The sequence below is a fragment of the Trichogramma pretiosum genome, unplaced genomic scaffold (genome assembly GCF_000599845.2).
Source record: "Trichogramma pretiosum strain Unisexual culture from Peru unplaced genomic scaffold, Tpre_2.0 scaffold14, whole genome shotgun sequence".
Classification (NCBI taxonomy): Eukaryota; Metazoa; Arthropoda; class Insecta; order Hymenoptera; family Trichogrammatidae; genus Trichogramma; species Trichogramma pretiosum.
The window spans coordinates 1,020,522-1,043,248 of NW_019641706.1; the positions used below are offsets into that span (position 1 = coordinate 1,020,522).

Below are 22,727 nucleotides of genomic sequence, written 5' to 3' on the forward strand. Positions count from 1 at the left end.
TATTTCCCCGAGCCGGCCGACACCTTTTGTTTTGTGATTCTGTCATTGCCAGAAGGTTTGGCCGACGCGAAGAACAATACGCGCCAATTGGGGTGTGTGCGCGCGCGGCAACAGCAGCAGACAGACTCGACTCGACTCTCGTCCCTAATTGGCTTTCAATGTTTTTGTGTTCAGCCGAATTGCCTAACGCAGTACATATCGTATCAAGCCACTTGTGCCTTAAACTTTACGTAATTTTCCTGCGCGTCTACGACGAGGACGACAAACAATATTTTGATTAATCGATTGTGCGCCGCTGCAATGAAGATGCAAGATCGTTCGTCCCTTTTAAAAAGAGCATAAATATACACTCGAATTGTTTCCGAAACTATATTCGATCTTAAACAGCGATATTTCATCGTGCGCCGCATGCGGCTACTCTGCGTTGCAGGTACATCTTGGACGCGATTTATGAACGCCGGATGAATCACAATTTTCCAATTAACTTTGTTACACCGGAGCAAAGTTGCGCATGATAGTGGTGCGCGCGCGCGTTGAATTTTTTACATGCCTCGAATTGTTGGAGCGTCGCGCACCTCGAGTTGTTGAGTAGCGGCTTTAATAGGTCCTATGTTATATAAGGCGTGCATTCTCGAGTGGGCGCAAGCGCAAGCGCGCTAAATTGTTTGTTGCCCAGTTTTCCACTCTCGAGCTTTTTTTTCCTTTCGTCAGCGAATTATAACACCTCCGAGTTCGATCATAGAAAATTGAAATGTGCGACAAGATGACAATTATTAAATTATTAAATAATAAATTTTAATTACAATGTACTCGCGATCCACAAGCTCGATCGAGCTTGCAGCGCGGGGATGAAATTCGAAATTTATCATCGCGCGCTCATACGAGTTATAAAGTTTTAATGGACTATTCCAGTTCGCAGTACGTCGTGGCACTCGCGCGCGAGAAAGATATGTCTCTCTGGCTCTCTATATACGGGGCACGTGTGCAATTTATAGATTAATACCCATATCACAAGCTCTCGGATCGCGTCGCGTCGCGTGTATATTCTCGAACAATTTGAGAGGAGCTTTGACCGATGGAGCCCCATTCATATAATGGACGAAAGAAATAAAAACATAGAAAATAGGCATTCCTCGCTAGCCAGCTCGTATCGCACGTGCACGAGTAGCTATACGTGTATGGGCCATACGCGCCGCCGCCACGCACAACGGGGTAAAAGCTCTCTCTATTGCCGCGCCGTGTGTCCGAAAATATATATAGCTATATTGTATAGCTAAAAGTCGAGTGGCTAGAAAGCAGCGCTAGATATATGTATAACACAACACAGTACGGCCGACCTGCCCCGAGTCGAGTCTAGCTCTCAGTGCCGAGTAAGCGCGCGCGAGACTATTGATCGGGCTGCAGGTGGCAGCGAAAGAGAGTGAGCGAGCGAAAGAGAGAAAGCCACGCCGCGCGCGTATTCATCGTTTGCTTCCACCACATCCTCATCTTGTTCCCTGTCGGCTGCTGCTGCTGCTGCTGCTGCTGCTACTCTGCGTATATGTACAGAGTGCCTAACAATTTTCCAACGCGTTACCGCGAGGCGAGCGAGTGCGAGCTTTTTTTCTCCTTACGTAATAATACAAGCTCTGACCACGTGTGGGGTACTCATGCGAATTCGATGGCAATAATCGTGTTAATAATTCGATACCCGTAATTTTGTCGTTACACGCACGAGGAAAAAATAAACCGTTTCGAAATTCTCATTACACGGGCCCGTTGGCACCATGCGCGTGCGAAGCTTTTTGATTATTTTGCCTCTCTCCGCTCTATCTCTCACTCTTCTCGAATACGAGTAAAAGAGTCGAGCTTGCAGCGTGCGTGCCGGCGTTATATGACGTCGAGCTTGCGGCGTGCTATTCCACTCTACATATACACACATATATAGACAAGCGACAGCATCATGGAGCTGTGCTGGAGCTTAAAACTAACATGTTCCACGCGGAATATTGCATTAGCCAGAGCGCGTCTGTCTACACAAGCTTGAGCTCCGCGCCTGGCTACATAGTTATATATATACGCGCGAGCATTATTATATCGGGTTTATCGCGGGAGAAACTCGCGCGCACCGGGCAAAAGCTCGCGCGCCAACGAAATAGGTGATTATCCAAAAAAGCCAGTCGCGCAGCAGGCATATAATGCGCGAGAGAGAAATATAATGGCATTTTCATATACAGCTTACACCCGCGTGGAAGAGCGGAGAATCGAGAGAGAGAGAGAGAGAGAGAGAGAGAGAGAGAGAGAGAGAGAGAGAGAGAGCGAACGACCCGCCGTGTGTTCGTTGCTCGGCTGCGCGCACATTATAATATAGGCAGGTATTCAGCGGTAGAGATATAGTACGAGTATATAACGAGCGTGTGGACGAATATCATTACGTTACATTAAAAGCATTACCGAGCCGAGTCTCTCTCTCTCTCTCACTCTGGCTGCGAAACGCGCATCATGATGCGTCTATCGCGTGCGATCGCGTGATTTTCAACGACCGAATTTGGTAAGCTCGATCAACGTACGGATAATAATTATTATTGTATATAATAATTCAAAAGCGAGTATTGCGAATTTTCGCGGCTGCAGCAGCAGTGCGAAGAACGTTTAATAATTACCAACGTTCGGTATATGAAATCAAGTTGTGAATAACGTAATCCTTTACTGCGCCAAGTAGTTGATCGCGGCTTATTTATATAACCGCGCACATTTAATGCTGCTGATGATTTATTAAAGAAGACGGTATTACGTACGTACGTTTACGGCTCTCGAGCTGATATTAGCTTCGCAACTTCTGACGCGCTCTGCGGAACACTTCTCGAGCTGCTGCGGATTCGATTTTAACGCCTTAAGCATAAGTACGTATCTTTCAAAATGGTGTCATGAGCTTTAGCTGCTTCTCCAACGAGAACCTGATTAGCGCACACGAGGTGATGGTGGCGGTGCACCAACTTATTCTACTACTACTACTACTACTACATATCGTGCACTTGATCCCTATATTGCGAAGTTTAAGCTTACGTGATTAAAAGCATAAAAGCCCCGTCGCGGCGCAGCAACATCGGCGGCGTGTCGTAAAGTTTCGCCCGAGCACACATGTACCCGAAGGCTAAATATCGGCTAACTGCCGTAAACGTCACAGTTATGGTATGTGTAGTAGTATATAGATGCGATATAGGCATGTGCGTGATTGTGGTGGTGGTGCTGCTGCACTTCGGACTTTATTTCTCTCTCTCTCCCGCATGTTTGCCGCGGACGTTATATATATAATATCGCAGAGTTTCTCGTTATACCACTCGCGCGCTTGTCCGAACTGCGCGCTCTCTCGGCGCAGTCCTGGGAGAGTCGTAAAAAAACACGCGAAAATCCGTTATAGTAGGCGTGTAATTAATTTTACCGGCCAGATAAAAGAGAACGTCCCGAGCGCGCCCGTACAATGGAGGAGCTCTCCCCATCAAGTTTTCATTTTCTCGTTCATCCTCTATCTCTCTCGCACGGTCCATCAGGATTATTTGTCCGGCCTGCGCCTGTGCGCGTTCGAGGTACCTATTCCGGTCACGTGCAGTTCTCAGCTCATCGGATTAAGCTTATATTGTATCTCTCTACCTGTCGGGGCTGGCCGGCCCGCGCGTCCGACTACATACATATATATACCCGGCGCGAAGCCCGATTTCTTCTCCTCTGGCTGCGCTGACGGTGCTGGTGCTGCATGCAGTGAATGCGTGGGCATGGTGCAAGTAATATGTGTCGGCGATAGCTAATTTTCGCGTTTCATTCGAAATTTATTATTAAACTGCAGGCGCGTCGAATTTAAAAAAGAGGATTTCGGAATATCATTGATTAAATATAACAAAAACATTTTCGTTCAAACTGTGCATTATGACTTATACAATTATTTTGACTTTGTCACTTGCAGGTTTACGAATGAAGGTACTTGCCATCTAGTGGTAAAAGCTTAAAGTAGTAACAACGTACTTAAAGTGGTCTAAAACACTTCTAAATCCGTTCAAACAGTCGAGTTGTCATTTATCGGTCATTTGAAATGCACAAATTTGCCGAATAACAAATAAATTAGTAGTAACGTATTTTAAATCATTCGAGATAGTATAATTTGAAAACTATCGAAGTTAATACGTAGTCAGTGGCCCATCCCGCGCAAAACCTGCGTGTGTGTCCAGTCCGAATTCAATTAGCCGATTACTCCCTCGCGCGCATAGTAAAATGACATTTTCAGTAGCTGTATAATTATATGTGAAATAAAAAAAAAAATTGAAGCTCGATAGCGAACGACGAGAGAGAAAATACAGAGAGAGAGAAGTGCAAAGTTTGCTCTTCGAATGAAACTAGATTGAATTGAGAGAGGCTTTACTCTGCTGCTGCCGCACATGCGTTGGTTTTATTTTCGTCCCACCCCCGTATGAAAAAAAAGTCCCGACACGCACTGCATTTATACCACTACTAGTACCACTACGTACGCGTCGAATCGAGCAAACATGCGCGACTCGCGTCTATTTCTGCTCGTCATCTCGCGTGTCGTTCGTGTTTTTTTTTTTTTTTTGCTTCTGCGCTCTCGAATTTATTGGCTCTTTATTCCCTTTCACCCGCGCGCGCGCGCGGACGCAGTGAAAAAGTTAAAGTGGCTCGGGGGGCAATGAGCGAGCGAGCGAGCGAACAACTCCGACGATAAAATATCACGAGGCATTTGTATTTTACGCCGAGTTGTAGTGGTGGTACACACAACTGAGCGAGAGAGAGAGAGAGAGCACTTTAATTTGTCTTGAGCTCGTGGTGGTGGATACTCGGTACTGCTGCAGATGGCAAAGATATTGCCCTGGATAAGGACTATACACATGCAGCCACGTAGCAGCTGCTGCTGCGCTGTAATGTTATAGATGTATACCGCGAGGATAGATATATATTTGACATTTAGAAAAAAGGTCGTTTTGTAGCTAGAGAGAGGGAGCAAACTCGACGTTGGACAAAAGAAAAGCTAGAGTACACTTTTATAGGTGTGCTCCTTTTACTCTCTCGTGAACTTGTTTAAATTCTCTCGTTTCTTTCGCGCGCGGCCGACGGCCTTTGACGTACTTCTTCGTTCCGTCGCACAGCTCAGTATACTATCGGGTCAAAAGAAAACCTCCATCCGTAATACGCCGTGTGTGCCGTCTACTCTCGTAGAATCGCGAACTATTTGAAATTGACTTGTGCGAGATCAGAGAGAGAGAGAGAGAGAGAGAGAGAGAGAGAGAGAGAGAGCTCGAAACAATATTTCGACTATAGTAGCCGCACACGTTTGTCTCTGTATGTCACCGCGAGTGAGCTTTTTCGATCGTAAAACGTTTGTGCAAGCTGCTGCTGCTACTCTTGGATTCGACTGTCTGTGCAATTTCCTGCAAACTCTTTGCCTCCGCCCGTGTACATGCAGCCATGATACTAACAAATAGTCGACTATAACGACGCGCAATGAAAGCGAGAGAACTAGCTACTCTCCCATGTTTGAATTGTGTGTATATGCCTGTATACCATTGTATTTATAAAAGAATTTTAATGTTACAAGCGTCGAAAGGCAAAAGCATCAGCAGCATCGAACTGCTACTGTTGCCTTTGCAAGCTTGTTTTTCTCTCTCGACTCGATGAATTACCACTCACTGCCAATGGCGTTAGCATTTAGCATTAACGCGCCGTTGAGCTTTGCGCCAGCTAGCGCTCACGGGCTGGCGGCGGCGACGAGAGAGCTTTTCATTTGTGTGTATGCTGCTGTACTACTGCGTTGCGTTGTATAGCGGTGATATCGTTTCGCCGCTTTACTTATTGCGCGTTCCCCCATTTTTCACCTCTTTCGCTATCACGCAGACTCTACGGGCTCTGTGTTGTATTTTTTCTACCTTTTTTTCTCTGTCGTTGTTGTTGTTTTTGTTTCCCCGTGTTCGATTCCCTTTTATCTATTAGCCCGAAAGTGACGCCTATATACGCGCGCGGTTCGCAGATTTAATACATATATAAAACAATTCAATTCGCTCCAAAACAATACAACTATTCAATTCGATCGTTTTTTTTTCTATTTTATTAAACTGGTTTTTTCTCTGTCTGTCCGCACAGATGCCATATGGCGCACCGATCTCGACTGGGTGGTGACGCATCGCGAGCGCCTCGTCGTGCTCAGCTTCATGAACATACCCGAGAACGCGAGCGTCTACGGCTATTACAATCCGACGACGCAGCAGTCGGCCTATCCCGCCTACCCGGAGGACGAGTTCGGCACCGCCGAGCAGCTGAACGCCTCGACGAGCAGCAGCGAAGAGTCGTCGTTGTCGCCCACCAAGCCGTCCAGTGCCTTATTGCCCGAGCTCGTCAGAAGGACGAGTCCGAATGAGGACGAGTCGGACGCGAGTGGCGATGGTTGGTCGAGCACCAGCACCACGAGGAAACCTTCGCCGCGCATGAACGCGAGAAACGTCCAGCAGAATCAGGGACAACAGCAGCAGCAGCAACGACACTATCGGCCGAAATCGAAGAAGAACTCGGCGATAGCTCGACCCAGGACGAGCAAGAGCGGCCGTGAATCGAGCAACAGTCGTGGTGGCGGTGGACACAATGCCGGCAACTGGTCGGCTCAGAGCCTGCCGCTGAGCATGAGCAGCCTCGCCGATCTCGATCATCCCGAGAGCCTCAATCAGGACATCGACGAGAGTGAGTATCATTTCGCACTTTTATGCATACTCGAATGATTGGCGTTTCGAGTATCGATCGATTTGTCTTTCATTTATTATAGGCGAAGATTACGGACCGATAACGTTCGAGTACTTGAACTACGCGCTGGCCCTGGGCGTCTACTCGGTCCGCTATCCGGCCGTCTTCTGGGCGACCAACAAGCCGCTCGGCGTCATCTTCAGCTTCCAGCTCGTCTGCAACGCCGCCCAGAGTCTGCTCGCCTACGCGGGAATGTCGGTACTGTACAAGGTACGTGTTTGTTGATCTTCCCTATTCGATAGAACCTTTTATTATTAACGTTCAATGGCTGGTTGTTGGTAAACGAAATGATTTCTTGGACAAATATGAGTCATTGGTACTGGTCGTACTCTGGTCATTAGAGTAACTTTGCAAATTATTACATTTCATCAATAATTAAGTTTCAATCGGCACTACGATTGTATTTTTTTTAAATCGTGCTTGTACTTCTACCGTTATTCTTATTTTACCACTTGCCGATTTACAAATAATGGTACTCGCCATCTAGTGGCAGAGGTTTAAAATAATATTATTGTATTTAAAGTGATTGAATAGAGATTTAAGCTTTTCCAAACAATTAGATTTTTCTTTATTGAGTTATTTAAAATGCACTTGAATTTTTAACACAATTGTAACAGAAAAATCGTCCAAGATAAGCAAATTTATGGTTTTGTATTTCACCAGAATCGATTCTCATTTTTCTTATAAGCCATCACATTTAGAATTATTTCATTCGTTCACCTCTCCCTCGTTTCTCTCTCTCGCAGGTACAAGTGGTCGGGCCGATGAAGGCTCTGCCCCTGATGCGTCACCGACAAGTGACGACCCTGACCAACGGCACACTGACCGGCACCGGCAGCACACTGGCCAATCTCCTCGGCGATCGCATATTCCTCCTGAATCCCCACGTCACCCTGGGCATATTCATCATGTCGTCGCTGCTGGTGCTCTGCTCCAGCATGGTCATGTACCTCTACGCCTACGGACGGTTCACCATGTTCCTGAATCAGGAGCGCGAGCGACGCATCATCCTGTCGAAGGACACCCGGGCCGACGACACCGGCTGGACCTACATCACGCATCCGGCCGCGGTCTGTCTGTTCCTCGCCATCTCCATCTGCAACGCTCCGCTGCTCTACGACTACACGGTCGTCTACAGGGGCAGCCTCGACGGAGCCGTGCTGGCCTGCATCTGCGCGACGATACTGCACCTGGCGCTGTGGCTCGTGCTCTGGCTCGGACTGTCCGTGAAGCGCCACTGGACGTTCAAGTTGAGGATCACGATCGGAAGGGCGACGGTGCGATCGACCAGGTCGATCCGACTCGTCACGGACGTAGATCTCATGAACAGCAAGGACGATTCCAGCGAAGATGCTAGCTCGCCCAATGCACCGTTGCTCGTTCTAGGTAATGGCAGGACTTACACGGTTGCCGAGACGAGTCCCAAGAAAGCCATTATGGGAGTCATTCAGAAGGCTGCTATCGATCGTAGATCGAGATCTCAAGGTTGGTATTCTCCCTCGTTATTTTTTTTTATCGACCCATGAAGTTATTACGATTAGTCGACAAAAACTTAACCACTTCTCTTTTTTAATCTCTTACAGGTAATAGCATCGACGCCCTCGACGGGGACGCTGCCGGCGACGGCGACGAGCAGATCTACTGGCTGAGACCGAAGCTCCGACCTCTGCCCGTGCAGGCGGGTGACAAAAAACCCAAGCAAAAAGTCACTTTCAATGATCTACCTAGTACCTCGCGGTAACTATAATTTACACGCACACACACTTACGCATCATGATTAATTACGTCACCCTTTTAACTTAGTGTCATTTACCATTTTTTTGTTTATAAGAAAAAGAGTAACGTAAACTAACTTCATCTTTTTTTTTCAAATGATTTATTCATTGCGATCTATCTGTTTTGCTTGATATTTTTTGACTCTTCTTACCTTGTGATTAATACGTATAATAATAATTTTATTAGCAAATTTGTACACGCCTATTGATAGTGATCAATAGTTCAGGTCCTATCTAGTCTTTAGATAGTTTGAGAAAAGAGAGTAAAAACGCGCGCAGCGTCGTCTAGACTTATTATTTTCGATTTTTTGCGAGCGCGCGCGACAGCTCGCGCGAGAAGTTTTCGGCACACGCGTTAAGATGCAAATGCCGCGGGAGCTCGAAACAACTTCTCGCGTTAGCAGGCGCAAAAAGTATGGTAATACAATATATTAGAACATTAATATACGCAAGCATGCGCGTGAATGTGAGATTTTTTTGTGATCGCCTTATTTGTTTCAATGAAATTCAGTTTTACAGACTGTAGTGTTGCACGTAATATGTATTAATTTTACGTTTTTTTTTCTTTTGAGTAAGAGAACGAACGCGTTGAAAATTTTTGATTATTAACGCTGTTTTTTTTAGAACGGCAGCAGAATTAATTGATATCAGATGATCTTTTATGTTTTAGATTATGATTAGCGTATACGATATTATTTGTTGTAGTTGGCTCCTTGCACGAATGAGTATAGCTAGAAATTTTTAAGTGTAATTATAACGTTAATAGCCATAGTGTATGATCTATAGAGAAACTATTATTTATTTCATAAATGGAGCATTACGTATAAATGTGTAAGATATATCGACTAAGTTTTAATATATAAATCGACTTGTATAGTGTATGTGTGTACAACGCGACACTTTGACTAAACTTGCCATGCAATATATAGAGTGAGAAGGAGGAGAAAGAGAAAGAGAAAGAAAGAGAGAGAGAGAGAGAGAGAGGATTAGAGAGACTGACTAGAGTGCGACGAAGCCATTAACATCTCCTCGGGGGTACTGAGTCTCTCTCTTCCTGCACCAAATCGAATCTCGTATTCGAGAGTCGATTTCCAATTCATCTCTGACGGTTACTATATTCTCCTATATGCACGCTATATCGCTGCCTTTATATTGCAATATCTCTCTCTTTGGTTCTCTCCCTCTTTTTCTCTCTCTTGCACACTCGAATTTAAAAACTTGTATATCCTCGTTGAAAGCTTCCAATGATAATTCCGCTGCTTTTATTTTTTAATGGAGCACGACTCTCTTTTTTTTAATCAATTAACCGTAATTTACATAGCGCATTATAATTTTTGTAACAATCGTAAAGACTGTCTGTCTGTTTTCCTTAATTTTTTTCATTTATTTTTTGTTTCTGTACGTACATGATTTATATAATAAAAACACTAATACAACAAGCTATTTATAAATAATAAATTTATTGGTAAAAACGAAATCCCATTGTTTTTTTGTTTTCATTTGTAGTTAGCTCGATCAATAAAAAAAACACAATCTCTCTCTATATATAGACGTTTCACGAGCAAAAGACGAGAGGATTCGTTTTGCGAACGAACTTTGACGCTTTGAATAATGGAAAACGATTAAACTTTTGTGCCAATGCAAAATTTCCCTCTATTATCTCGCCTCTCTTTCTCTTTTCCCGCTGGCGCAGTAGCAAAGGCAAGAGCAGAGACGGGACCATCGACGACGGGGATTACGCGACGCTGCGCGAGCTGCCACTGGCGAGCGGCCACGACGAGGATAACACCTCGGAGGAGAACAAAGTAAGTCATTGATTGTGCCTAGTGTGAGAGAGAGAGCCCTCATCTCATTATACATGTTAAACAGCTTTTCTATCACAACTCGAACACCTGTGCGCACACACATATACGTTTTACCTACATATTTATATAAAGCACGAGAGCGAGAGAAAACTTTTCACTCGATTAGCCATACGTTCGAGAGCTGATTTTTCAACACACACATTATCGATCAGAGAATCAAAAAAAAAAAAAAAAAAAAAAAAAAAAAAAAAAAAAAATCAAAAGATAAAATGAAAATCATTCATCGGATGAAGTGGTGAATGAATGAATAATTTCATTTCGTATATCGTGTCGCTGCATCTTTCGAATAACCGTGAGGAATCGACACGTGACACTGACTCAACAATTATTGATTGACTCCTCGAGACTCTGACTTATTAGGTTTAGACAAAAAGAAAGAAAAAACAACTGATAATTATAACTTTATGTATTGTTATTATTTTGTGCACAACAGCTATGGGGATGGCTGAAGCCTCGTAAGGCCCGTAAGCCACGTAGGACTAGATATTATCCGAACTTCACGGATGTAAGAGGACGCTTAAAATAATCTTTTCTTGTTGAATTATCGATATGACTGTATTTGTTCTGTGTAAATCCAAAACGTTACTTTACTTATATTGTTATCTTTACTTTTGCTGCTACTTTGCCGCTAATTTTAGAATTTAATTTCAATTATTGATTTGAATGAACTGGAATTTAAATTATTTATACCTGAGTTGTTATAGATATATTATTGACTTTTAGTATTTCTATAAATATATAATGATGCTGATTAAAGGCATACATGCATCGGGTTGTTGCATGATTACCGTCGTCATTATCATCATCATCATCATTATCATCTTCATCATCATCACAATCATCAAACGCTTTACAAGCATAATTTATCAAAGCTAATTCATCGTTCACTTTTTTTATCATTATATAGTTTCATTCATAATTGAGCTGATTTGTTTGCTGGACGAGCTTGTTTGCATATATGGTGCATAATTTGAACAATTAGCGCAATGTTCATTTAAGTTTTATTTTTTTCGTTTCATTTTTTGGACTAACTGCCACTAATGACAGAACTATCGTATACATTTGTAGGATTATATCTTAAGCGAGAATTCAGTTGGTCCCATATCGCCCCATACCTCGTAATATATCGTAATAATTCATCGAATCATTTAGAAAATCGATCGAAATAGCATTACATTATCAAAATAATGAAATAAAAATGATGTATACTCATCTTAGAAAATCAATTATCATAACTCATGCAGTTTTATATACAACATCATATATATTGGTCTCGATATTTTTATTAAATATTTTAATGTAACCATCGTAAAGCTCTAACGTGAAACTAATAAATATTTTATCGATGAAACCAAAAATAAAAAATCAGCTGCTGGAGTGCGTGAGCGACGACCACGTGACCTACTACGCGAGCGGTAATCGAGACCTGCAGCCGTCGTCGGAGGGCGAGAACAGTCCACTGGACGCGCTGCCGGATCCACCCGCGCCGCACCAGGTCGAGGCGATGGTCGCCCAGGATCATCATCAGCCGCTGCCCCTGCCTCCGCCCACGCCGACCAAAGACACGGTGGTGCTGCACGCAAATTCACAGGTGAGTCGCAGTGTTATTATTGATCGTAACGATGAAGTGGCGAGTTTTGACATTCGCGTCGTATTATCGTAGCCGAGCGGACTGACACCTCGATGTCTGCGTCGCGCCGACTCGGGCATGCCCGCGGACGGGCCGCTGACGCCGCGCTCGGACTCGTCGCACTCGCCACCTCTGGACCCGACGACCGCGAGCAGCAACGCCATCAGCGCCGCGAGCAGCAACAACAGCGAGACCTCGTCCAGCGGCATACACAGCAGCGCGAGCAGTCAGCGTCGAGCCACCAGCGTCGAGGATCTGACCAACGAGCCGCGCGAGGAGCCCCACTGGCGCAGCTGCTCGCTGCAGCGAGGCACCCAGCCGCCGACCTCCTCCAACTCGTCCAGTCCGGCCAAGATGTCGAATCCCGGCCGAGTGATCGCCAATCCGAACGCGACCTACGCGAGCAACGCGAGCAACGCGGCCTACGTGAACCATCAGCCGATCTACAACGGCGAGACGACGATAGTGGCCGCCGGGGTGGTGGCGACCCCGCCACCGGTGATACTCGAGACCGAGGCGACGGTCGTCATCCGACGCAAGAACTCGCGGCCCAAGATCCAGGAGCCGGGCGGCCTCAACGAGGAGCCCTTCGGCCGCTCGACCAACATGCGCATGACCTCGTTCACCGAGGCGACGGATCTGCGCGCGGTGCAGTCGTCGAGCGCCACGCTGCCGCACTATCCGACCCAGCCCACGGTCACCTATCCGCACTGCTCGACGATGCCGCTGCCGCACGCCAGCCACAGCTACGTCGCGACCAACGGCATGAGCGGCAGCTGCGGCTCGGTGCAGCCCAGAAATTCTCGTAAGATTTTCTCATTATTGTTGTAATACCGGACGATGTATCATGTAAGTTTCCATGTATGATCTTGAAACGATATTTTATGAGGTTTTGCGCAAGAACTTGCATGCGAGAATCGTCGTCTTAACCTTTTGAGTATCCCTGGTAGCTATTATACAATTATTTTTACTTTACCACTTGGGATTTAGAGAAAAAGATACTCGCCACCTAGTGGCAAAAGCTTAAAGCCGTATTTTAAAGTAGTTGAAAATCGACCTAAGTTTTTTGAAATAATTCAATTGTCATTACCAGTTCATTTTAAAATGGGCTTGGGAGAACATTATTAGTTAATGTTAGAGTGTTTTAATACTATTAAACAGTAATTTCTTGTTATTATGGCAATGTCGAACATTTTTATCAGAGTGAATTATGTTCCATAATCTTGATTTAATTAATAGACTTGAAGAAGACTACACTTAAGTTTATATTATTATTATACATTTAGTAATTATTAATAATCAATAGTAAGTCTAGCAATGTAATGATGATTTCGCACAAGATCGCTTATAAATCTTGCTTGGAAACTCAAGCTGTATTTTCATTGGCGCTATCATTTTTGAATGCGATTCACTATCTCGTGACTATGAATAACTTTCTTTTTTTGTCACAGCTCAAAGCGCCCTGCAGCCGATCACGCAGCAGATCGGTCAAGCCACCGTCACCGCCCCGCTGCAGGTCGTGACGAACGGCGTGGCGGCGCACACGACCCTGCCCTCGCATCACAACGGCATCCGGCTGATGCTGCACGGCGGCCCCAATCCCTTCGTCAAGCGTTTCCCGCCCGTGCAGACCAACGGCCAGCAGCCCTGGGCCGCGGTCCTGCCGAGCGCTCATCACTTGGGCGGCGGCCCCGCGGCTCATCACACCTTTCCCCAGTTACCGGCCACCACCGTTACTACGGCCCAGGCCGGGATCGCCGCCGTCCAGCAACAGCAGCAGCAGCAGCAGCTTCCACAGATCAATGGCAAAGGACCGCAGCCGATGTACAACGGACATCAGCAGCAGCAGCAGCAGCTCCAGCAGCTCCAGCAGCAACAACAAGCACAGCCGAGACAGTCGGATCGCGACTCGGCCAACTTCTCCATGGCCAGCAGCGGCGATTCGGACACGTGTCTGCCGCATTAGGACAGGTGGAGGCTGAAGAAGCGCGCGAGGGTCGTCAAGGTGCACTACTGGAGATACGGCTGCGTTTTTGCCGATTGACGACGACGCGTGATCGACGAGTCGCGCGCAGATCACGCATCCTAATTTTTTGATATAATATAGTAGATCATGTCGATACCGATCGCGTATTATTCCAAAAAAACCGTCGTTGTTGCTGTTCGTTGTTTCGTGACAATTGTTCTACGGGGGAAGGGAGGGACGTTTTTTCGTTACACAAACACACACACACACACACACACACACACTCTCTCTCTCTTGTATTATTATCCCAACGATTTTTTGTTACCCTGTTTAATCACTCATTCAAGCCCACCACGCATAATAACGTATAATAGACTTGATTGTGTTACTCTCAGTCACCGAAAATGTGATCATTTTTCTTCGAGATATTTAATAAGTCGATTATTATAAATTGTTGTAGCTCTAAAAAAACTTTCAGCACTTTTTGAATTTTTATTCATATTTTTAAAGAAAAAAAATATATATATATAAGATATATTATAATATACTATGTGACGCGTAGACGAGTGTATATTTACCAAGGACTGTTGCGAATATTTATTGTACGAGTTTATTTTGTTCAAAGATAACTAGATTTATGCATATCAAATAATTGACGGAATGATATATTAGGCTTACATAAACGTAAACGTATTATTACATATTATATATATTAAAAACAGATTAAAAAACTTGACGTTCAATTGTTCTCTATGATAATGCTTTACGAAGATTAAAAATTTTTATATATTGACGAAAAAAAAAGAGAGACGAAAAAGATTCAAAAGTCGGACTCTCGTGTCTAAAAGAAAATTATAGGTACTCATGATGTTCGTTCTTATTATATTACATTATTATATACAATAGGAATATTTCTGTCTGCGATGAAACTTTTTTCTGTAAATTATTATAATAGTATAAACTTTTTAAGAGCACGCGTTCTAAAGACTACGTCGTTCCTGATTAAGTAAAATAGAAAAAGGACCTTGTTCGTGCGATAACACAAAAATAAAACGCAATCTCTCGCGGTCGCGAACTCTCAACATATCTAGCGGGAGATTACGTTCCTCGATCGTAATTTGATTATTACGTATCGAGGGTGAAGGACGAAGTAAAGGCCTTGATTGAAAAAAATTTGATAACAAATATAGTATTATAACGATTATTATTATTGTCATTATCATTATTAAAAAGCTATGCCATTGTTACGAGTAAGTAAATTTAAAAGTTAATAATGCGATATTATCGATATACGAGCTGCATTTAACTAACCGTATATGCTAACTAAAAGGAAAAAATAATAAGCAAGAGAAAGAGTTACTGGATCGATCACTCGCTCATTTCCATGTGTATCACCGACTCTCCTTTGATGCGGCTGTCGTGCACGTATAGATCAATAGCCGATACGCGACGAGAAATAAAATAATAAAAAACGCTTCATAGTACATAAACAATGCATAAAAAATACATACCATTTCATCGTTTTTAAGAGAAAAAAACGGAAGCTTCCTTTGACGATAAAATTTTGTTAGTCTATTTAAGTGTACGTTTAGAGAGAGTAAAATATTGTATAATTCTGTTGCGATTACAGAAAAGATAGGTGAAAAAAATTATTAGATAAAGTAGCATTTAAATTACAGTAATTACCTTTGCGTTTGTTACAATGTATTTTTCTTCTGTTCTTGACATGCTTCGAGCAGTGCGCAAAGTATTAGTTCGTAAATGTAAATAAGTGCACATGTGATGAATTGCTGGGAATATAACGTAATTTATAAGAAGTAATATTTACAACGGTAACCGCCAGAGATGCAGATCGAAGTGCTATTTTACCAGTAGTAGTGAAAAGGAAAAAAGTAAAGAAAAAAAAGTAAACAGATCATTATTCTTTATATTCAGAAAAGCGCATTTAAATCCTGCTGTTCTCAGCATAATATTTTCTCAGAACAAATGTAGACGAGATCGAGAGGGGGTGAAAAAAGCCTCTCGTATCGTAATCGCTATCATATACATTAATAATAAAGCATGACCATTTAAATGATACATACACGTTTCACTCATAATCGATTATTACTCGTAATAAAAATGAAGTCCGCTTGAATGAAATAAAGCAAAAAATTGAGTGTCTAGGTATTGTAAAAAAAAATAATGATAAAAATTATATACACCACGCGTAAAAATAAACTTCTTTATATACACATATATATTTATAAAACAATTATATATACCGGAATCTATTTGAAAAAAAGGTTAAAATAGAATCTTGCTGATCGCGAGCTTCGCAACGCTTTGAATGATCATTTATCGGAAAGCCCGTATAAACGTGAATGAGGGTATAATAAAACAAAAAAATAAGCAACATACAAAACCGGAATTATATCAATGTAAAATCAAGGACCAGACTCGACAGAATTTTCTCGATAAATTACAAAAAATAATAACTTAAAATAAAGATACAGATGAAATTATGTTTTGTACAACAGAGAAATATTTGTGATGCATCGGAGAGTTTAGCGTCAAAATAAGTGCTTCAAATCGTGTTAATAACAAGGAAGATCATGCGCTGACACTAAAAAAATGTTAAATCTACTTAACGAAGCAATAATTTCTTTTAAACGCGAAAATAAACTCCGACACTTTGGACTTGGCGTGACAATACAATAATCGAAGTGCGATATTAAGAAACTTTGTAAAATGAAAAGTACTTCATTCATCATATCATTGTCATCATCATCAATAGCGAATCATCATCATCAATAATTAAGCAATATTGTCACGTTTTAGCATTCATATAAATCATTAAAACAAAATGGATCAACAAGGGTCGACACACGTAGATGGTATAATATCTAAAAAAAAAACATAATTAATGAAAAGAGCAGCATATATCATTTGTAATAAGGAGTAAACGCTGAGCACAATAAATAGATGGAAGAAAAAAAACAAAAATAACAAGAACAATAGCACACGTGTATCTTTTTGCAAAGATATTTTTTTACTGTCTTTCTAGAGTCAGTAGTGTTGAAAAAATAAAAAAAAGGATTAAAACTTGAAAATTAGACAATGAAATAAAACCGCATAATGTTAATGAACTTCAGATAAAAATCTTTCATTTACAGCAGTGTTATCGAGAATATTTATTTTCTTTGAACGATACGAATCAATAATCTAACTCTGTATTATTCAGGTATAACAAGTATTTTGAGTACAATTGTAACTGATAACAATCGTAGTTACGCGAAAGAATGAAATACTGTTAAAATTTAGTTGACTATAAAGAATTGGGTGAACTATTGCCCTTAAAGTTGTGTTTGTTCTCGATGAGAGCTATAGTAGGGAATCGTTTTCTAAAAAATCATCGCTAAATTGCTCAAAAATGTCTTGATGTTAAGCACTCTGCTTTCTGGAAATCGGGCAAAATGCATCGTTACTTATACTTTTCAAGCACTGTAAATATTTTTTAACATTTAAAGTAAAAAGTAATATTGTTAATTGTAAGATTATTGTATAAAGACTGATAATTAATTATACAACATTGATGTTTGTTTAAAATTTTGTCAATGATAATTGAAAAGCTTGCATGGATGAATAATTTTAAAGATACTGACGGCTTGAGGATATTGTTTTCCTGACACTGATTTCTTTTGTACGTTTATTATGTATAGGATTAAGATTTATTTTACACGACTTTCATTCATGACATATTCTGTAAAATAATGTTTGTTTTGTGATTATGTTTTTGTTTAAAACAAAAATATACTATACTGCTAGTCTACTTTCTTATGAAGAAGAAAAAATACACCTAATGTGCCATGAATTCGAATGATTTTTAGTATGTTACTTTATAAACTCAAAATTGCTCAATTTTAGATGCATTTGTGAATTCAATGATTGTTTGAAAATTCAAATCAGTGCAGTTATAATAGAGGAAAGCAAATTCATTAACATCACAGTGTATTTATTGAACTGAATGTAAACTTTGTATATTCATTTATCAAAATAAAATAAAATTATATAAATTGCTCGACTTATTTTCTCAATTCATTAGGTATCATTTTAAATTCGAGCTGCCGTCTGTCGCTCTAATTACTTTCGAATGTTCGATGATAGAGAATACTTAAATGTGGGACGACGCGCCGCCTTGACGACGGTGAGATTTTTCACCGCGTATGGGTTGTTCGAGAGTTCGGCGCATTATTTAATCTGTTTGGATTTTAATTCTATTGAATTTTTATCTCATTAAAGTTTTGTTTACAGATAGTTATAGAGAAGGTCTACGTTTTTTTATTTAAAACGCAATCGCCCTACGATACTCGGCTGACGAAATCTTTTTTTTGTCTGGAAAAGTATTCAATGAAAATTTCGTATTCTCTTACAAACAGTTACTTTCACTTTTATTTTCGACAAACTGAACTTGGTATGCCGTGCATATTTTATATATTTTTATTTCATATATTTGTATATGATAAATTTGAAAATTCACTCAAGTGAATGGCTATTCATCGAAACGCACATGTGAATTTGAAAATTACACCTGCGCGCTGCAATTGACTGATTCCTCATTCCAGCCACACGTGCGATCCGCGCCGCCCGGTGCATGCGGTGCACTTGCATGTGCTATTTTTAATTTTTCAAGAAGTTGCCGGTGACAAGTGACTTCTTTATTCGTGAAAGAGATTTTAATTACCGGGCGAGTCCTGGTGAAAAAATTAATATTTGCAAATTAATAAAAGATGATAGCAGATAATGTTACTAATAATTTTAGAAAAAATGTGTGAATGTGACCATTTATATTTTTGATTATTCCCATAAAAATAGTTTTTATTGTAAAAATCCAAAACAAAAAGGTTTTAGTTTTTCTAATGAGAAAAATACAAATTACGCGCTGCATCGGTAAAATGACCAATTCGTGACGACTGACGATTTTGAAACGTTTCTTCAAAATCACCATGCAGTCGTGGAATTAACCTTTCGGTTCGGCCTTTTCGTTGCTAAGTGTAAGTTCTCCAATAATAATTTGATTTTAATAAAAATTTATGAATAATTGATTGCAAAATTTGTTCAGAATTATTTGTATGAAACTTTCCCTAATTATATTATGTGTGTATGCATTGTAAAAGTGATCATATGACTTCATATTAGAATTATTACTTTTTCTGTGATGCAGGTTAGATGTATGATTAACATGTGGTGATTATCAACATGTTTTTTTTTGTGTTTTAGTTAAAGTAACGTCAGAAAGGCAAAATGGCTATTCGTCCAGTTTATAGGCCCACCATCCTCAAAAAGAGGACTAAGAAATTTACCCGTCACCAAAGTGACAGGTATGATAAGTTGAAGGTTGGTCGAACTACGATAACTTTTTTTGGCACCTAAGTTGGAACACATTTTATCGTTGAATTGTTTTGCAGAGAAACTGGAGGAAACCTAAGGGTATTGACAACAGAGTAAGACGTAGGTTTAAAGGGCAGTACCTTATGCCAAACATAGGTTATGGTAGCAACAAAAAAACTCGTCATATGCTGCCCACAGGCTTCAGAAAAATGCTGGTACACAACGTCAAGGTAAACTATAAATTCCTTGTATCAAAACTGATTCCGCACACAGAATACCATTCTATTTGCTCATTACTCATGACTTCAAACAATGATTATAGCAGCATAGACAATTTGTTTTAATATAAACATTGTTGTGCATTTTTTTTTATGAAAAGCAATATAATATTTACCCATGAGCAAAATCTTGATTGAATTATTATATTAATGAATTATTTTCCAACTGATTCAATAATGTATTTGCTCCAATGATGATTTGAAATTAAATTTTAATACTTTTAATCATTTACCATTGAGACCTTGAATCTAAATAATTATTCTTATGTTTTATAGGAACTCGAAGTACTGATGATGCAAAACAGAAAATACTGCGCAGAAATTGCCCATGGTGTCAGCAGTAAGAAACGCAAATCAATTGTTGAGCGTGCCCAGCAGCTTTCTATTCGTGTAACGAATGCCAATGCACGCCTCCGCTCTGAGGAGAATGAATAAACTGAACTTTTTTAAAATATACGTCATTACAAAAAAGTTAATTTCTGTCTCCAATTCAATATCTGCAATCCTTTTCATCTGTATAAAGTGCAACACACTAATGAAACTAAGCAGAAATAACAGTGAGACTACCGTCAAAAGTAGAATTCATTGTGTTAAAAATATGTTTAACATAGATGAAACTTTTTATAACAAAAATTGTCTATCAATTCAATAGTACCTGACCAAGTAGTCTTTAAAAAACAGGGTGTCTTCCATGAACTTGTCCCCCACGCGTTGGGGTAGATTTTGACTCAATCTTTACTTCTAATAGCAATAACAGAAATTTGGTACATTGTTGAAGTGAAGGTAATATTTATTCAATCAAATGGAAACTATATTTTTGAGTAATACTAGCAAAACGCATTGTTACTTATACTTTTCAAGCACTGTAAATATTTTTTAACATTTACAGTAAAATGAAGACAACATTTTCAATTTTAAGATTATTGTATAAAGACTGATAATCAATTATATGAGATTGAAGTTTGTTTAAACTTTTGTTAATGACAGTTCAAAAGCTAACATGGATGAATAATTTTAAAAATATTGGCAGCTTGAAGATATAGTTTATCTGACACTGATTTTCTTTGTACGTTTATTATGCATAAGATTCAGATTTATTGTACATAATTTTTATTCATGATATTTGAACGAGTTTTAGTTCGTGACTTTATGAACTTAAAATTACTCAATTTTAAATGCATTTATAAATTCAATGATGATGTGAAAATTTAAATTGGTGCAATTATGATAGAGGAAGCAAATTTATTAATAACACAGTTTATGTATTGAACTGAAGGTAATAAACTTTTTATATTCATTTATCAAAATAAAATAAAATTATATAAATTGCTTGACTTATTTGCTTAATTCATTAGATACTATCTACATCATACTTTTTTCATATATCTGATCCAGACAAATGATTACAATCATTGCGAAACTTGCTCCATCAGCGTTCGCACTGTTTTTAATTCTGAAAAATTAATCATTCATCATACTTTGTTACGTAGCGTTATGACATTAAGAATAAGTATCATACCTGCTAATATTTCACTTAATTTATCTTTGGATATATTTAGAGTAGTTTCTCTTTCATTTTCATCTCCACTTGTTGTTTTGAAAACTATTTTGGCAAACGGAGATTGCTCTTCATTAGGTACTACTTCAACTGATGATAATCTAGACACTGTTTAACAAAAAAACAAAATAAGAGTTAAGTTTGATTATAGACTCTTATTTCAAATTAAAAAAAGAAATAGAATTTACATCTCAGCGATTGACCAGTAAGTATAGTAGATATTTGCGCTGCATTATCTGTATGAAATTTGGTTATAATCGTACTGTGTTCTCGTGGCAATCCTAGCTGTTGCAATTCATTACTCAAATCTGCTGCAGAAACGGCATTTCTTGCAGATGATTTAAAGATCATTTGTACTGCGGCAATCAAAGCTTTTAATTCATTTATTTCTGAAATACAAATTTTTTTTTATAAATAAGTCTTAAACGTATTAGGCATTCTATTATTACCTATCTTTGAATCTTGTGAAATTTTTGCCAACATTTCTTCCTAAAATATAAAATTTTCATAAAATATAAAAGCCAACATTTTTATGAATTTCATTAGATGAAATCTAATTAAAATTTCTTACGTCTAGTTCTTGATCCGTAATAGACTTGATGACAATTTGACTTAACATTTTCATTTTGGACGAGGTCTGGAGCAATACAACAGAAAGCATAAAAGTTATTGACACAAAAAGAAGAAGATTACAATAATGTTACAAACCATTTGTGACAGATTGTAAATCTGTGCAAGCAGCCATTCTGGACAATCAACGTCTCCCAGAAATCTGAATCTCTGAAAAATGAACCACCAATATCAAAATCACATCATTTCAATCACTTTGCAAAGCAGCTTCTTCAACAACAAACCATTTTTCCTTTTTATATAAAAGTACACGAATGTTTTGAAAACGTCTTATGTAGTATAGGTTATGAGGCGTTGCACACGGTCAGATGTAAACATACAAGTGTCATTGATCGCAACAATGTATTGCCCCGTGCCGAGTGCAGACGTTTCGCAAGGCTGTATTATATACTGTACACAGAACTATACATTGCGCGATCGACCCTCTAAGCGCACGAATTAACTAGTTAAGCGTAAAAATACTTATAAATGATCGATCATCAAGGCAACACATGTTAACTACTTGCTAAATAACGATATATTATTTTTTCGACGACTAATTTCCTATTATTTGAGATACGCGCGAGCATGAATATCTTATCTCGACGCGCGTTCCAAATTTTTATCCAATTTTAATCCAATTTCCATTTTTCCCACGATTTGAAATGTTTATACACGCGCGCGAATTGAACGGCAGCGGCTCGAAATGTCAAGAGTTTCAATCGTATAATTGCTCAATTGTCAGCCGCACTAGTATTAGTCGTTTTCCGCGCTGCGACGACGATCATCATTAATGAGTATAATTTTTTCGTTATCTACTCCCGTCAAGACGATTATTAATACTTTTCATTTTTTATCAATATATCGAATCGTTATTGTATGTACGCAATTATAATATATAT

The 22,727-nt window shown here is 40.0% G+C and overlaps 3 protein-coding genes across 4 annotated transcripts in view; 2 read left to right on the top strand and 1 right to left on the bottom strand.

Annotated features, from left to right (window-relative positions):
* Positions 1-16,197, top strand: part of LOC106657176 (protein tincar) — a 114,606-nt gene extending 98,409 nt beyond the window's left edge. The window contains exons 8-15 of one of the 2 annotated variants that reach the window (XM_023462950.1): positions 6,124-6,714; positions 6,797-6,984; positions 7,521-8,259; positions 8,358-8,511; positions 10,243-10,354; positions 11,784-12,005; positions 12,078-12,849; positions 13,496-16,197. In XM_023462950.1, the coding sequence (XP_023318718.1) occupies positions 6,124-6,714; positions 6,797-6,984; positions 7,521-8,259; positions 8,358-8,511; positions 10,243-10,354; positions 11,784-12,005; positions 12,078-12,849; positions 13,496-14,010 (3,293 nt within the window). In that variant the 3' untranslated portion in view covers positions 14,011-16,197. The remainder of the gene's footprint in view (positions 1-6,123; positions 6,715-6,796; positions 6,985-7,520; positions 8,260-8,357; positions 8,512-10,242; positions 10,355-11,783; positions 12,006-12,077; positions 12,850-13,495) is intronic. The other variant, XM_023462951.1, reaches the window with a different exon arrangement.
* A 2,755-nt stretch (positions 16,198-18,952) lies between these two features.
* On the top strand, positions 18,953-20,134 carry LOC106656920 (60S ribosomal protein L32). The gene is made up of 4 exons (XM_014378105.2): positions 18,953-19,043; positions 19,270-19,386; positions 19,458-19,610; positions 19,935-20,134. Exons 2-4 carry the CDS (start codon positions 19,294-19,296, stop codon positions 20,091-20,093), a joined length of 405 nt encoding a protein of 134 aa, XP_014233591.1. The 5' UTR covers positions 18,953-19,043; positions 19,270-19,293; the 3' UTR covers positions 20,094-20,134.
* An 821-nt stretch (positions 20,135-20,955) lies between these two features.
* LOC106657018 (COMM domain-containing protein 4) lies at positions 20,956-22,359 on the bottom strand. The gene is made up of 7 exons (XM_014378248.2): positions 22,071-22,359; positions 21,925-21,996; positions 21,788-21,853; positions 21,666-21,705; positions 21,405-21,605; positions 21,178-21,324; positions 20,956-21,111 (listed from the first exon to the last, which is right to left on the bottom strand). The coding sequence occupies exons 1-7, from the start codon at positions 22,071-22,073 to the stop codon at positions 21,068-21,070; spliced, it is 573 nt and encodes a 190-aa protein (XP_014233734.1). The 5' UTR covers positions 22,074-22,359; the 3' UTR covers positions 20,956-21,067.
* Positions 22,360-22,727: the final 368 nt, after the last annotated feature.

Coding starts and splice junctions, on each gene's coding strand:
- LOC106656920 (XM_014378105.2), top strand. CDS start 19,294: ATGGCTATTCGTCCAGTTTATAGGCCCACCATCCTCAAAAAGAGGACT. Junction 19,387..19,457: donor ACAGGTATGATAAGTTGAAG/GTTGGTCGAACT, acceptor ATTGTTTTGCAG/AGAAACTGGAGGAAACCTAA. Junction 19,611..19,934: donor TGCTGGTACACAACGTCAAG/GTAAACTATAAA, acceptor TATGTTTTATAG/GAACTCGAAGTACTGATGAT.
- LOC106657018 (XM_014378248.2), bottom strand. Junction 21,325..21,404: donor TACTGGTCAATCGCTGAGAT/GTAAATTCTATT, acceptor TTTGTTAAACAG/TGTCTAGATTATCATCAGTT. Junction 21,112..21,177: donor ATTAAGTGAAATATTAGCAG/GTATGATACTTA, acceptor TTAATTTTTCAG/AATTAAAAACAGTGCGAACG.